Here is a 14,827-nt window from a genome sequence, read left to right as displayed (position 1 = left end):
TCAAGACTATTCTGTATTTTGCATTGCCTCTAGAAAGTAAAACTTAATCCTTTACATTAATATAACTTTTGGTTGGCCAGTACCCTTGTGATTTCGGAAAGGTCTTTCCCAGATAGGAAAGGGCCTGAGTTTTGTTAACATAGAAAAATCTTTAAAAAAATTATGTGAGTGTTCTCTATATATTTCGTACGTCATTCCATTGAAAATAAATACTCCAACAAGGTAAGCATTAGCAGGGATACAATGAAGACTGTACTGTAGGTATAATAGCAGTTTCCTTTTTCCTTTATTTATGACTATTCCTACAAATTAAAGTAGCCCCTACAAATTACAGTAGACTACTACTCTTAGCTTTAAGCTTAAACATTTTAAAAAAAGGGTGAAAATGCGTAAAAGTTGGTTGTCACCAAAAAAGGCGTTGGAAATACCATAAATTGCGCTATGACGTGTGTTGTAAAAAAAAAAGACCATGCCAATGATTTTGTTATTTCTGAGGTCATTTTCAAGTTGGCGACGAACAAAGACTTTAGAAAAGCTTTCTTTCTGCCTTGATCGCCCTTTGTGCGGGTCCGTAGGCCGCAAAGCCCAAGAAACATTTCAATTGCAAAGCATTATCGATATGCGTGCTACCAAATTTTGTCCAACCGCCACAATATGGCGACGCCATCGACACGTGATTCAGCCGTCGAGGCCCCTCTGGTGTTCTGTGGTCGTCTGCCTCTCTGTCACTGCACAGAAGGGACGAGCTGTTCCGCCGGCGACTGTTTCTCTCTCTTTTTATTTCCGCGCTCAAAAATCATATATGGGGAAGTCGACGTGAACATTTTGTTTGATTGTTGATAAATTTTAAAAACACATATAAGAAATGGGGAGACTAATTTTAGTCAGTTATGTTCTTGATGAGATTTGATTTGTAATTTATATATATATATATATATATATATATATATATATATATATATATATATATATATATATATATATATATATATATATATATATATATAAACCAGTATTAAGAGACTAAATCATTACGGAACACATGCTGTTGTTCAATGCAGGTAGTATTGAACTAAAAATGACTAAAAATTGCAAAAAGTTAAAATGTCAGGTTGTATCTTGGTGAATATGCACAGGAAATAGAATCACCATTTTCTTTTAATGGTGAAGACAGTCATAGGTCTATTTTCGAACAGAGCTCCAGAACATAAATATGACAAAGACGATTTTCATAATTAGGATAAATTTGAATACCTAAACCATTGTTGATGGACTCTACAAAAAAAAACTAAAAAACAACCTAAGAGAAACTTATTTGTAAAATGGCGAAACACTGTATTTTCGAATGTAATTAGCACGCAGGAAATTATTAAGAATAATCCCACACTCAAAGCAATTAAAAGTTTTCGGAATTAATTAACATTTGTGACTCGCTTCGGGTAGTAATTTCGAGAAATATGATAAGATGTATCACATATTTCAGATACTGAGTCTGGGAATTAATTAAGGTTTTTTTAATAGTAGGTGTGAATTAAGTTGACATTTGGGAGGCGATAATTGAAGTTTTAGTTCATTTGGAAGAGTTCGTCGCCAAATTTAATAGTGGGGAGGGTATGAAGATGACAGTATATAACTGAACAGCTTGTTAGATCGACGCTGATGCGACATTTCTTTTTTCTGTTGTTATTAGTAATGTGAGAAAGCAACTGCAATGAACATCGTTTATATGCAATTCTACACCTTTCCACAGTCTTTCCAAATCTTTATACATTCCTTTATAGGTCTTTCATCTGTTTCCTAGATTTATTATTATTATTATTTTTTTTTTTTGCCTTTTTAAATCTCTCTACTTCATTTAACTGCATTTTTATATTTTTTCACTGCTTTTCCAAATCATTCTGTTACCATTCTAGAGATTGTCATTTCTTTTCTAGATCACTTTGTTGCTTTTTTAGAAAATATCTTGATAGGAAAGCAGCTGCTACAACATTTTTTTTTTTTGCATTAAAATTACCGAAGAAGATTCATTCAAAATAAAAAAAATATCATTCCCTGGAAAAACTATCCTTTTCCCTAACCTCTGTTAGTATTCAGACTTCTGTACGGTGAGACTGGTTCGGACTACAGCACCATACGGTATCTCATTACTTCGCGTAATCCCATTTTTTTTTTTCCTAAATAATATTGTTGAACACCATGATGAACAAACAGCGATAGCGATCATTTTCCTTCCGTAACGTACACCTGCCGCAAAGGTCTTTTCCTTGTCTTTGTAGTGGGACTGGTTTAAGTATTTTGGTGCATTCAGTTTCATAAGATGAAATCATCTTTTTATTACTCTGTTTTTTTTTTTATTTTTTTTTTTATTTTGCGTCTCCGCAATTTTTTTAAATTTTATTTTTTTTTTTTTTTCGTCTGAAACGCAGTTATATGATCGTACTTCTTGCGTCCGATTCGGCTAGAATTTACTCTTACATTTCTTGAGACTTCAATATATCTGCCCAGATCTGTTGAATAATGGTATTTGATATTTCAAATAATATGCACTTAAAACAACTTCGTGATCTATTAGCGTAGCATTTATTCACATTTGTATCACACACTCAGACGGGGGTTCACAAAAATAGAAAAAATCAGTCATATATATATTTTTCGGGCTTACAATGATGAAATTAATATCTTTGTGCAGTCAAGAAGGCGCTGTCTTTTTAAGAATTCCTCATTCGGACTACGTTGGTTCAGCTTTGCATTTCCTGTTGGAACGAACACTGGCATTTGTTTTATCCTCAACTCGACTCGTCTGTCTCCATATGTATACTACAAAATGAATTAAAATATATACTGTATATATATGTATGTATATATATGTATATATATATATATATATATATATATATATATATATATATATATATATATATATATATATATGTATATATATATATATTACAATATTATTACAATGGTTCCATACTATTTTTATTTTTGTCTCTTACGCTCCTAGTCTTAATCATAGCCTGAATGGAAGTTTAGTCCACTTTTCGCGTAATCTTTTTAATTGAAATTCTGGACTCTGGTTACGGTCCCTTGATTAATGCGAGTTTCGTATTCTTCATTATTAATTTCATGAATTTCCTCTGTGTATCTGTTTCGTCACCTTCCTACTGTTTACATGGATGTATTTACCTACGAGTCTGTTCATATCCCATTTCTATTCGCCTATTCTCTTTCTCACTCTAGCCGCTTCCCCCTTCTCATCATCCTCCGATTTTAATTCTTCTATTATTTCTCGTTTCTTCCCTCTCATCCCTTTTCGAGACCTTCCCCTCTTCCACCCTTCTCGCGTCCCCTTTTCACTATCAGCCTCTAATAAACATCATTTGGGATAGCCGACCCCTTCCCCTTCACTCGTCAAGCCACTGTTTATTACTATTTTAAAAACACATTAAAACACACTCCACGCTCCCCTCTCTTCCTAATAAAAATCTTCCCTTTGCTTCGTCTTCGGCTTCTGTTTCGTCGGAGGAACATTGATTTCTTTTTGCTCTCGTCTCTCATTAGCATTATTATTTACTCTGCGCTGTTCATTTACTATCGCCGGCGATGAACAGGCATTTGTACGGTTCGGATTTGGACGATGAGCCGCTTTCAGTTGAACCCTTTTTTTCTTCTACCTTATTCTTAATCAGTTTGAGCGGATTAATCATTCGTTTTACCTCACTTTCGTCTTCGATTTATATCTTTTTCTCCGTATGTAGCGTCTCGAGAATGATCAAAGGAAGCCATAAATTGCGATAAAAGAGGAAATGGGTGAGTGTGCTTCTATATACTGATACTCGGTCGTCTGAGGTTAAAAGGGCCAATAGGGGATTCATCTTTTTTTTGTAGACGCTGGTTCAGCGAGGAAAAAAAAAGACAAATTTAACGTTTAACAGTTATTGTTGCGCTCTGAGGACAAAATAGTCTAACCGATTAGTACTTTTTTTTCATGGTTATTTGGAATGAATGCAAGGCAGTCTAAAGGATTAATACCTTTTCCATGGTGATGTTTTTATGCAGGCAAGACAGTCCAACCGACTAGTACTTTTTCATAAGGCCAAGACAGGGTACCCAATTAGTACTTTTTCATGGTGATTTTGAATCTTAAGTATTAGTACTTTTTCTCCCTGGTTATTATGAATAAAGGAAAGACAGCATAACCGATTAGTACTTTTTTTGTGAATGAGGGCAAGACAATCTAACAGATTAGTATTTTTTCTTAGTGATTTGCAATAAAACAGTACAGGAATCAATTAGTATATATTTTTTTCGTGATGCATTAGAGTACAGATGGTACTGTGGCAATTTCCGTAAATATTGCTGGTTCCAGTTATTTAAACCTTTCCTTCCTTAATTCTAGTACTTGAATTACGCAATTTCTTGTTTACACTGCAAAGAAAACTACGTAACTCACGAAAATACTGCCTCAATGTCATAAACTTTCTTTGCCACAGTAATACCGCTAATCCTCAGAATTTAGGAAAATTCGTTTTAATTTTTCCATTACACATTATGGTAGCCTACGCGTTGATTGCGGGGAAGATACTGCAGGCTTAAAATGGAAAACATTATACATCTGAGAGAGATTTTTATGAAATAGTAAATAAGCTGTTACCACTATGAAAATAATACTTCCTTGAAGCTATTAATTTATTCTTAGTTGCTATCATTTTCTATTATTATTATTTTATGAGGGAAGCAATGGGGGAACACACAATACTTTTTTAACATTTTTTAGGAAGAAAACTTACTAGCAGTAAATGTAAATGTGAATATATATATATATATATATATATATATATATATATATATATATATATATATATATATATATGTATATATATATATATATATATATATATATATATATATATATATATTATATATATATATATATATATATTATATATATATATATATATATATATATATTTTATTAGTTGTTTACTGTCATACTAGGTAATTGATTGACAGCTTCAACGATATTGCGCGTTATCTTCTTATACAGTTTCTTTTATTCCGAAAGAACCAAAAAATAATTCTTTTAGTTTTACCGTCCAGATTTTACTCACCGCATCGTAATCATTGTACTCTCCATCATTTTCGGTTAATTGTCAGTGGCACTAATTCCAGAACTCTGGAATCCAGGCTTCACTCAGCCTATGAAGACGTCTCCGCTGTCTTTGACGTATAGACACCCTTCTTCCATAATTAATTATCATCCAGTCATAGGAAGCTAAAGCCTCCGGCGCAGGGGTAAAAAAAAAAAAGGTGGGAGGGGTTTTTGGCCGGTGTAGGGGGTTTGCGATAATTCCCCATTAACTAAAAAAAAAGAGAGAGAGAGAAAAAAAGAGATCAACCCCTGCTGAAGATCAAACTGTCGATGATGGAAACGAGGGATGCGAAGGGCTCCCCTTCGTTATTTATCCGCTGATGATCCTCGTGCAGGTTCGTCTGCGCGATTTAGGCGTTGATGTGCGATCACAAGGCTTCAAGGTATTTAGAAGCATAATGCAATTACGATTTTCAGTGGTCAGTAAGTGCTGCGCGCTGAAAGCCCTCAGTTGGTATTTCAGTGTTATGCAGTTATATAACTCTTTAAAATTATTCGAACGTTGTACATTTGCAGCAATTATTTCGCTATGCGTTAATAGTCCTCAGTGGCAGGTAAATATCATATATGTAGTTACAACTTAACTCTCATGATTTTATTGAGTTACTTTCAACACTGCTTTGAGAAAAGCATTTGTGGCCTAAAAACCATTTCAGTTTTTAATTCAGATCATTCAAACTTATTCCATTCTTTAAGGGATATCTCTGTTCATTCTGTTTCAAACCCTGTTCTTAAAAACTTGATATGTGGACAGATGAAACCATTCTACGGCCGTTCAGACAAAGCTACCTTTCTGCCAGTTAGAGAAACACCGAGAAAAAACTTGTGTTCTTTATATGAAGACCTTAGTTGTTACTGTTATTGATAATAAGGATATTATCAAAGCAGCGGTTAAATCTATCAATGCTAATATCGTAAGGGCATATTAAGTGCCTCTCTGCAATTGCAAAGGAAAGTCGGATTCCGATAAGCATCCGGTATGTATGCTGGATGTGTGTGAATGGAGGAACTGTAAAAAGAAAGAGATGGGTGGAAACATTATTTTCTTTAAAGAAAATTTGCAAAAATCGTTTCAATTCCATGGAAGTAGGATAAAGGAACTGCGAAAAAAATACGTTTACTTCCTTGAACTAGTCCAAAGGGAAAGATTCTCGTATCACATTTTGCAAAAATCCAACGACATTCCGACTATAGAATGAAAAACAGTAAAAGAAATGAACTAACGAGAGAGAGAGAGAGAGAGAGAGAGAGAGAGAGAGAGAGAGAGAGAGAGAGAGAGATCAAAGGACCTGTCGCTCTTTTCTGTAGATAGGGTAAAAGGAGCTCGATGCTACTTTGAGTAGTTCAGAGACATTATTATTATCACTGTCATCTGAAAGTATCGTCCAAACTATCATCTGCATCTATTGTCTCAATAACATCAGGAAACTCTCTCTTCGGTCTGCAAGAGATGCATTGCTCCATGGTGACGTTTTTGATGATAGATTGCTTCTCTAATTTTCTTTATCCCCGAGGTCTTACTTTAAGTAAATCGTGTCTTAGGTTTTTACAGTTTATCCCAGATATTTCTTTGTCGATAGTTGTCTTGAGTTTCAACTTCTGCGTTTGGAATAATTACTAGATCAATTGACAATGGATACCAAGTGGATGTATACTGTTTGTCTTCATAGAGTAATAGAATTGTCAAATTTTTTTCTTTTCTACGTAGGAATACAAGAGTGTGCCGGCTCTTGGGCGAATTGTAAGTTATTTCATATTTTTTTTACGATAACCAACAGCACACAGGGAGGGAATAAAAAAAATGTGCTTACAATTGCGTGTAAAATACTGTACTTATCTTATTCATTTAACTAGTCAGAGGTTACACAGGGTTATTGCAAAAAATTTGAATTCCTCACTCATATAAGGTTTCTTCCTTAATTGTTAGCGCTGATTGCAGTTCTTTGTTCTTACGTCTACAAAAGTTGTAAATCAGCCTATATTATTCTCTTAGGTATATTGAAATTTGCTTATTACTATAAAAATGTTTTAAGTGTTGTAATCTCATTCTTTTCAATCTACGCACACACATCATATATATATATATATATATATATATATATATATATATATATATATATATATATATATATATATATATATATATATATATATGGACTGACAAATCGATAAAATGCTCGCACTCGCTTTTTTCCTTTCTTTTTTTGATGAGAAAATGGCCTGAGATGAAATAAAAATATATGCAATAACCAAGAGTTTGGTGTGTTTAAGGTTCTTTTGAGGTTCCTACTTGAATTCATCCATTTATAAAAAAATCCCAAAATCATAATTTCGCGATGACGCAAAATCCTGAAAAGCGTACAGAAAGGCGAAGAAATCTCCCTCGGCTGCCGACGCAGCAATTTGAAGGCAATCAGCCGGGTTTTGAAAAGCAAGTTTTCCAGCCTCTGACAGCCATAGGCAGCACTGTCATGAAAGGGCTGAAGAAAAATAGGCTTTGCTATGAGATCCATTCGGTTAACCCCCAATCACTCCATCTATCGGGATTCGGCAACCGTCCATTCAGCATGAAATGTATCCAATAATGCTCTTTGCCGCTGTCTTTATCCATGATGGATAGATGGATAAATGCCATAGGGCTCGGGAAGCGCTTGATAATGGCTAGCGCATCGAGCCATTCATCCCCATGCATGCAATCCTCTTGCAATATATAGTGGTAATTATCCAACCAAAGGCCAATTAAATGCGAACTAGTTAGAGATGTGGGTTGCAAATCAATGTTGATCAGTCGGCCTCCCTCCCTAACGAGCTATTAAACTGATGCCTAGTAATGTATTATTATTGATGGCTATTCGTCGGTGGCAGTCAAATTGGACAGATGGTCCTTTTCAATATATGATTTGGTGTTTGCTTTTGCTCGGCCATGGAGCCACTTGCAGCGGCGAGGGAGCTCCAAGTGAGCGAAAACTTACGCAGAGAAGTGGAGCCTAATTATTTTCTTGTTGCATGTCTAATTTCATTATGGCAGGAAAAAATGACGCAATAAGAAAATGGGACAATGTATAATATAAATAATATTTTTTAAAACATAATATTTCTAATTTGCCTACCAGCGATAAATGACGCAATTTATGAGATTATAGGTAATTTTCTTAATTCTTTTCTAATTTGCCTACTACCAGAAATGAGAAGTTTAGCTTTTACTCGTATATTTGTTATTTGTTAACCAGCATCACAATGCTGAAAGATTTACTTAGAGATGTATTGTTTGACTTAGTTTTAATCGGATAAAGTATTATGTTTTTGGTTTCTACCCATAAATTCAGAAGCAAAGCAGACAATGACTGATAAATATCATTCACTTTCATGCCCCTCAACACATTATTATTATTATTATTATTATTATTATTATTATTATTATTATTATTATTATTATTATTAGCAGTAGTAGTACCAGTTTTAGTACTTCCACTGAAAATATTAAAATAATGCTCAGTCTAAATTCAAAAGTTCTCACATTTCAAATTATGATAGAAAATAAACAATAAAATAATCGGTTTTGAACTACAAACAGCTGTTTGACTCTAAAGTCATTTAATTTATATTTATAGCTAGTACATAGATATTCTGTTACATATAGCAGAATGAAATCAATCCGTAATTTTTTTTATATATATATTTTCATGTAATTTGGGTTTGGTTTCTTTCATAACATTTTGAATGAAGAATATGTTAACGTTAAACACGGATTTACAGAGTTTTGGATTATTATTATTATTATTATTATTGTTACTATTATTATTATTATAGCTATCGGTATTTTTCATTGCTGGCGTCGTTAATATTTCTCGGGTTGTTATTATAGTAAATATATCTTAATAAGCGATTACAACTCACAACTAGGCACTATTTTCAACGTAATTTTTACCGTTTTTATCATAATTATAATTAAATCACAATTATGAATTTTTATTATTATCAAAATTCTACCGTTGATGCTATTATAAATATAAAATTTGGCTTTCCTACGATGTAGTGTCAACCCAGTACAGTACCGTACCAGGTGGTTAAGACAGCACACACCTTCAGGTGGACGATCTGTAACAAGTGAGTAAATAACAAAGAACAGCTTTCCCGTCAATGGCTGACCAATGAAAAGCCAGAAGTGGACTTTTGTTTTTACTTCCCACGAACACACAGAGAGAGAGAGAGAGAGAGAGAGAGAGAGAGAGAGAGAGAGAGAGAGAGAGAGAGAGAGAGAGACGTTCCCCGGACGAACTCCATAAACATGCAGGTCAAGGCATTTCTGGATGTCCATTTAAACGACCCCCGGGAGACCGAGGGCCGGAAAGTTGTGGTTTGGAAACGGCCTTTAACCTCTTAGTTTATGAATCTCTCTCTCTCTCTCTCTCTCTCTCTCTCTCTTTCTCTCTCTCTCTCTCTCTCTCTCTCTCTCTTTGCCATATGCTCTTTTTTTATTGTTATCTTTTAGCATCTGTCCCTTTCCTCTTAGGCATCCATCATGAAAGCAATTGAGATAATCACTGCATTTTGGGTAGCTGTTGTTTCGAATAAGAACATACACGACCCGGGTGTAATGAGTATTGGTTGATGTCTGCAATAAGTGCACGCCACTAATGAGAGTGAGGGGCGTGCACTGGAGTCGACAAGTACCAGATAATGGTCAGAGAGAGAGAGAGAGAGAGAGAGAGAGAGAGAGAGAGAGAGAGAGAGAGAGAGAGAGAGAGAGAGAGAGAGAGAGAAGCTGCTATTTGAAATGCGGAAAGGGTAAGAGCAACAAAATGCCCCTTTCTGACAAGAGAGAGAGAGAGAGAGAGAGAGAGAGAGAGAGAGAGAGAGAGAGAGAGAGAGAGAGAGAGAGAGGCTGCCATATGAAATGGGGAAAGGGTAAGAGCAACAAAATGTCCCTTTTTGAAAAAAAAAAATTTTTTTAATAAGGATCGTTTACTGCCTCGATCTCCTCTATTCATTACGCGTCTGTGAATATTTAATGAATGGCCATAAGCATCAATACGCAGTCTTTACAAGAGTGCCATCAAGTTTATTGGATGATGAAAGCTGCTTAAATCCATCGGAGGTAGCAGTCGGGTTCTTAAATTTAAAATTATGCAAATGATATGCATTACTGCAAAGCAGCAATTTACAAAACATCTCTTTTTATTTTGATCCGTTGTCTTTCAAACCTACTTTAATGAGCTGTCATCATTGTAATTATTACAGTGCTATGCGTTTGGCAACGAGGGCAACTTTTTTTTTCTAGCTGCTATTCGTCGTTACCAAAGTATGAGTGATGCAAATGTTGATGAGATGCAGTAACGCTTCATGAACGTAAATCTCTCTCTCTCTCTCTCTCTCTCTCTCTCTCTCTCTCTCTCTCTCTCTCTCTCTCTCTCTCTCATTATCATTATCATTACCATCATCATCCTGGCATACATTCTTTCATAAAACCAAACTTAATTGCCGTCATTTTTTTTTTCATTTTTAATATCGTTGTACGAATGTTTTCAAGCGATAGTTGCCTTTTTCATTACTTATCACCGTGGATCTGCTTGCATCTGCCACGCAGATACAGAATTGTTGAAACCAACATCTCTTTTAATGTTCAAATGACAATAATACTGCGCGATTACGGATAAGCGAAAGGCATCTATTATAGTCCTATTAGTAACGTATATTCTATAACATCTGTCACATGGATGAAGGCAGATAAAACGAGAATAACAGGGATTTTCGAAATGTTAATAACATCGTCAGAAAAGTATCCCTGGACTGAGACATCTCAGTCATTTTCGGAATGTTAATTACACCGTACGGAAGATGATAAGCAAGAGTCTCGCCACTTTTGGTGAATTACCGATCAGTCAGCGAGCGAGAAAGCCCGAACACCAACACTCCTCACGCGACACTCCGCATCACCACTGAAGAATTATATATTTATGCGACCCGGGACGTAAAAGAGAAGTTGCACTCTCAAGCATGCCGCGACAGACATCGGAAACTAACTCCTTTTGATTCCGACCGAAAGCAGCGTCGACGCCAGCTGATTCTTTTTTTCATTTTTTGAGGGTTCGAATCAACAAAAGCTCGAGTGATCGAGATAAGATAAAAAAGAAAGAAGGGAGGAAGACGTGGGTGCATTATACAGCCGTCTTTCGTCGAGTGGCGAGTGCCGTCATCGATTAAGCACGGAGTGATGAGAGGTCAGTTAATTCGACTGAAGATTTTATCCTATTCACGGTCGATGAGTGATGTTAATTACTATGAAAACGCGGTGATGGCTCCCTGATGAAGATTGACCGCAATTGCCATACGGAAGGTAGTTGATTGGCAGCCGTCGGGAGAATGGAAGATTTTCTCTCTACAAGGATTAAGAAAATGTAGGGCTGACTCTTTGTAGTAAATAAAGAAAATCATCAGTTCTACCTTTTCATTAGGTCTTTCTGAGATGCACATGCATTATTCAATACAATGAAATATTTACAGACAAATAAATTATATATATATGTATATATTTGTGTATGTATACAGTATGTGTGTGCAGATTTTCCAAAGGGAAATGATTAAGTCTTTCAGGTGATAATACGAAAAATAAAAAAAAAGTTTTCCTGAGGGAGAGTGATAATTTTATTAGGCATATGGTATAACAAAGTTGGATGTATATGGTGTGCAATGATATATATATATATATATATATATATATATATATATATATATATATATATATATATATATATATATATATATATATATATATATATATATATATATAGAAAAATACATGTAGTTTTATGATCATGTGTTTTGGAGGTCATATTTTCAGAGTGAGCAGGTTTGAAAAAGCATTTTCTGGCTAATTAATGCCCTACTTTAAATATGATTATAACAGAAGGGCATCACATAGTGCTGAAATGACCAAAATTGGCTTATTATTGTAGAAGTTACACAAATATCATTATCAATATATCTATTACATCAACAGCAATATGATTAACATGCAGTATTTCTCGATATGAACAAAATTCAGCTCATGAATATGGAAATCACCGATTTGAAACCCTTATTAAACAGGCTGTTTTAATTTCTATAAATCTAATTTCAGTGATTCATCATATTAAAAGTCCCGTTCATCATGCAGGGGAATTTTACTTTTATGAGGCATAGAGGGTAAGGGTCATTTTGGAATGCTTCTTTGCAAATGTCATACATATTCAATGAAGATGTTAAAAATGAATCAACACAGTTATGTATTTTTCGAAAAACACTGGCGAGGCAGGAACTGAATATTATTATTATTCAGGACTGGGCTCTGTATAGGCTTGTTTGGATCTCTCTCTCTCTCTCTCTCTCTCTCTCTCTCTCTCTCTCTCTCTCTCTCTCTCTCTCATACACACACATATACATGCACACAAGCACATTAATATTGTATTACAGGAATATGCTCTTACAAAGAAGGGTACATTTGGAAAAAGTAGAAAGGTTAAACGTACGGTGACATGATGCATTTTGCAAGCAATGCGAGGAAAGCCAGTGAAAAAATTATAGCTACAACAACAATTTCCGGCGCCCTGTTCAGTGTAGCACAAGGATTAAATATTGAATACTTGTGCCTTAAGAACTGTCTTTGTTAGAAATTGCGAGCTATACTTACAGGTGACGTCGAGGAGGCACCAGTGTAGGTCACGTTAGCCATGTTCGTCGACTGCTTGTTCGTCCGTCCGTCCGTCCGTCGGGCGTCGAAAATATCACTGTGACCGCTGCACCTTAATCACCAATAATTACAACCATCCACTAATTATCATCAACTGACCAATCACCTTGTCGCGTAGGTCGTCCATGCCCACTCTCTTTTTATTCACTGGCAAACATATTGCCTCATGGCACTATTAGGCACTTCGGAGGGTGAATTATCAAGTGGCACTGGCATAAGGGGCATGAAGGGTCCTGTCTGGAGCGAAGATAAGTGGCCCTGAAGGGTTGTTCGCTGGTCGGCCTCGGCAGGCCCGACGAGTCACGTGATCGCCAAGAGGCAGGTTAACATGCTACACACGTCTCGGGGCAAGCTAGCGGGAGCACTAAAAAACGAATCCGTCGTTACCTGAGAGTTTTTACAGTTTGCCGAATAAAAACAGCTTGTGTATGGCCGAGAGGCGGCTTGTCTTGGGGACGAGGCCGATTGGTTCAACGTATTGGTGGGTGCTTGAACTAATAGCGATCACAAGCCTCGGCCAATGGGAGGCAAGAGAAGGCACCCAGCCGCTCTTTCGGGCTGCTCCTGCTCGCGCCAGCCAACTACTGGCAAAAATCAACGTTATGAAATATTTTCTCAACACACATAATATTTCATTCGGGCCAGCCAAGATAATCGCCCCACAACGTCAACACGCGAGTTTAAGGGTGGAATTAGCTTATCGGTGAAGTGAGCGCGCATTGGTGGTCGACAAACGACTCCTCCTCCCAACGGCCTAAAACCCCGCCCAGTTGTGCCGTCCGCCAATGGGGAGGGCGAATTTGCAATGGGTGGAGTCATTGAGAAGGAAAGTTAGGTTACTGTTTGGTGTTGGCGTCATTTGCAGTGAAGCGTGCCGTGTGAAGGGAACACTGGAACCGTGTTTGTCTAAGTTCCGTAAACGCTCGTCTGTAATAAAAAAAGGATGTTTTATACCATCATGCTGATGTAAAGAAACCTTCAAGACGTATTAATAAACGTTGGAATGATATGGTCGTCTCTCTTGTGTCCATGTTGTTTATAGCGTGAATGTTTGTTAGTAAAAATGCTAAATATGGTAGATCCTTTCAGAACCAAAATTTAAATATCTTAGGGTAGCGGACAAGAAAAGACAATTATTATTTCACAATAGGGATTGCCTCACAGAGCCTTCTAACTGCAGTTATTGCCGACTATAGCGTTATAAGGCAGCGTAGAGAGATGTATGCATAGATGAGAAATTATCAATAATAAATTAGAGGATCAAAATTACGGGTGGCCCTGTAATGAACAACTACCGTGATTTTTTTTTTTTTTTTTTTTTAGTAGAACGAGCAGGGAAGGAATAAAAACAAAACGCAGGGACGAATAATGCCGTTTACGCTAAGGAATTCTAGGTATCCTTTGTAGCTTGTTTTAACAAAATAAAATAAGAGTGTTTCGTATTATGTTGTAAAATTTCTTTGTTAGTTCATAGTTTATCCCTACTGTCCATAATGACGTCAAAACTACGCATGTAGAAGCACAATTGCGGCCGCTTTTTGCGGCTTAATCACCGCTATTGCCGATTCCCCTGTGAGAGTTTCTCTGTATTGCCACTAGGGCGGCGCCACATGATAGCGACTTTCGCAAGGTACCACGTACACTGATTTCCTTTTATATCATTAACCATTATTTTTTACAGAAATTAATATAATAACGAAATGGGCGGTTTTGATGAGTATAAATAAAATGTAGAAACCAATATGAGCCCGTTTTCCTTCACAAAATGTGAGGTTTTCCCTAAATCGCGATTTTTGTAAATTTGCCTGGCAACACCTGGCAAGGTGTGTGTGAGAGGCAAAGTGGTCCAACTTCCATATCAAAAGTAATTTTCGACTATTTAGTTTTTAAAAGGTTTATCTTACTTGAAGAAAAGGATTGTCATCATTTTGATCTGGTACGTTGGT

General features: G+C 36.0%; 1 protein-coding gene across 1 annotated transcript in view; it reads right to left on the bottom strand.

Moving 5' to 3' along the window:
- Positions 1-13,652, bottom strand: part of LOC136825451 (putative iroquois-class homeodomain protein irx-1) — a 204,381-nt gene extending 190,729 nt beyond the window's left edge. Inside the window, 1 exon segment of the mRNA XM_067081923.1 lies at positions 12,822-13,652. Coding sequence (XP_066938024.1) covers positions 12,822-12,863 — 42 coding nt within the window. The 5' untranslated portion in view covers positions 12,864-13,652.
- Between the last annotated feature and the right edge of the window lie 1,175 nt (positions 13,653-14,827).

Source organism: Macrobrachium rosenbergii, chromosome 37 (genome assembly GCF_040412425.1).
Source record: "Macrobrachium rosenbergii isolate ZJJX-2024 chromosome 37, ASM4041242v1, whole genome shotgun sequence".
Taxonomy (NCBI): domain Eukaryota; kingdom Metazoa; phylum Arthropoda; class Malacostraca; order Decapoda; family Palaemonidae; genus Macrobrachium; species Macrobrachium rosenbergii.
Note: the sequence above shows the minus strand (reverse complement) of the source record. Positions and strands in the feature narration are given on the sequence as shown.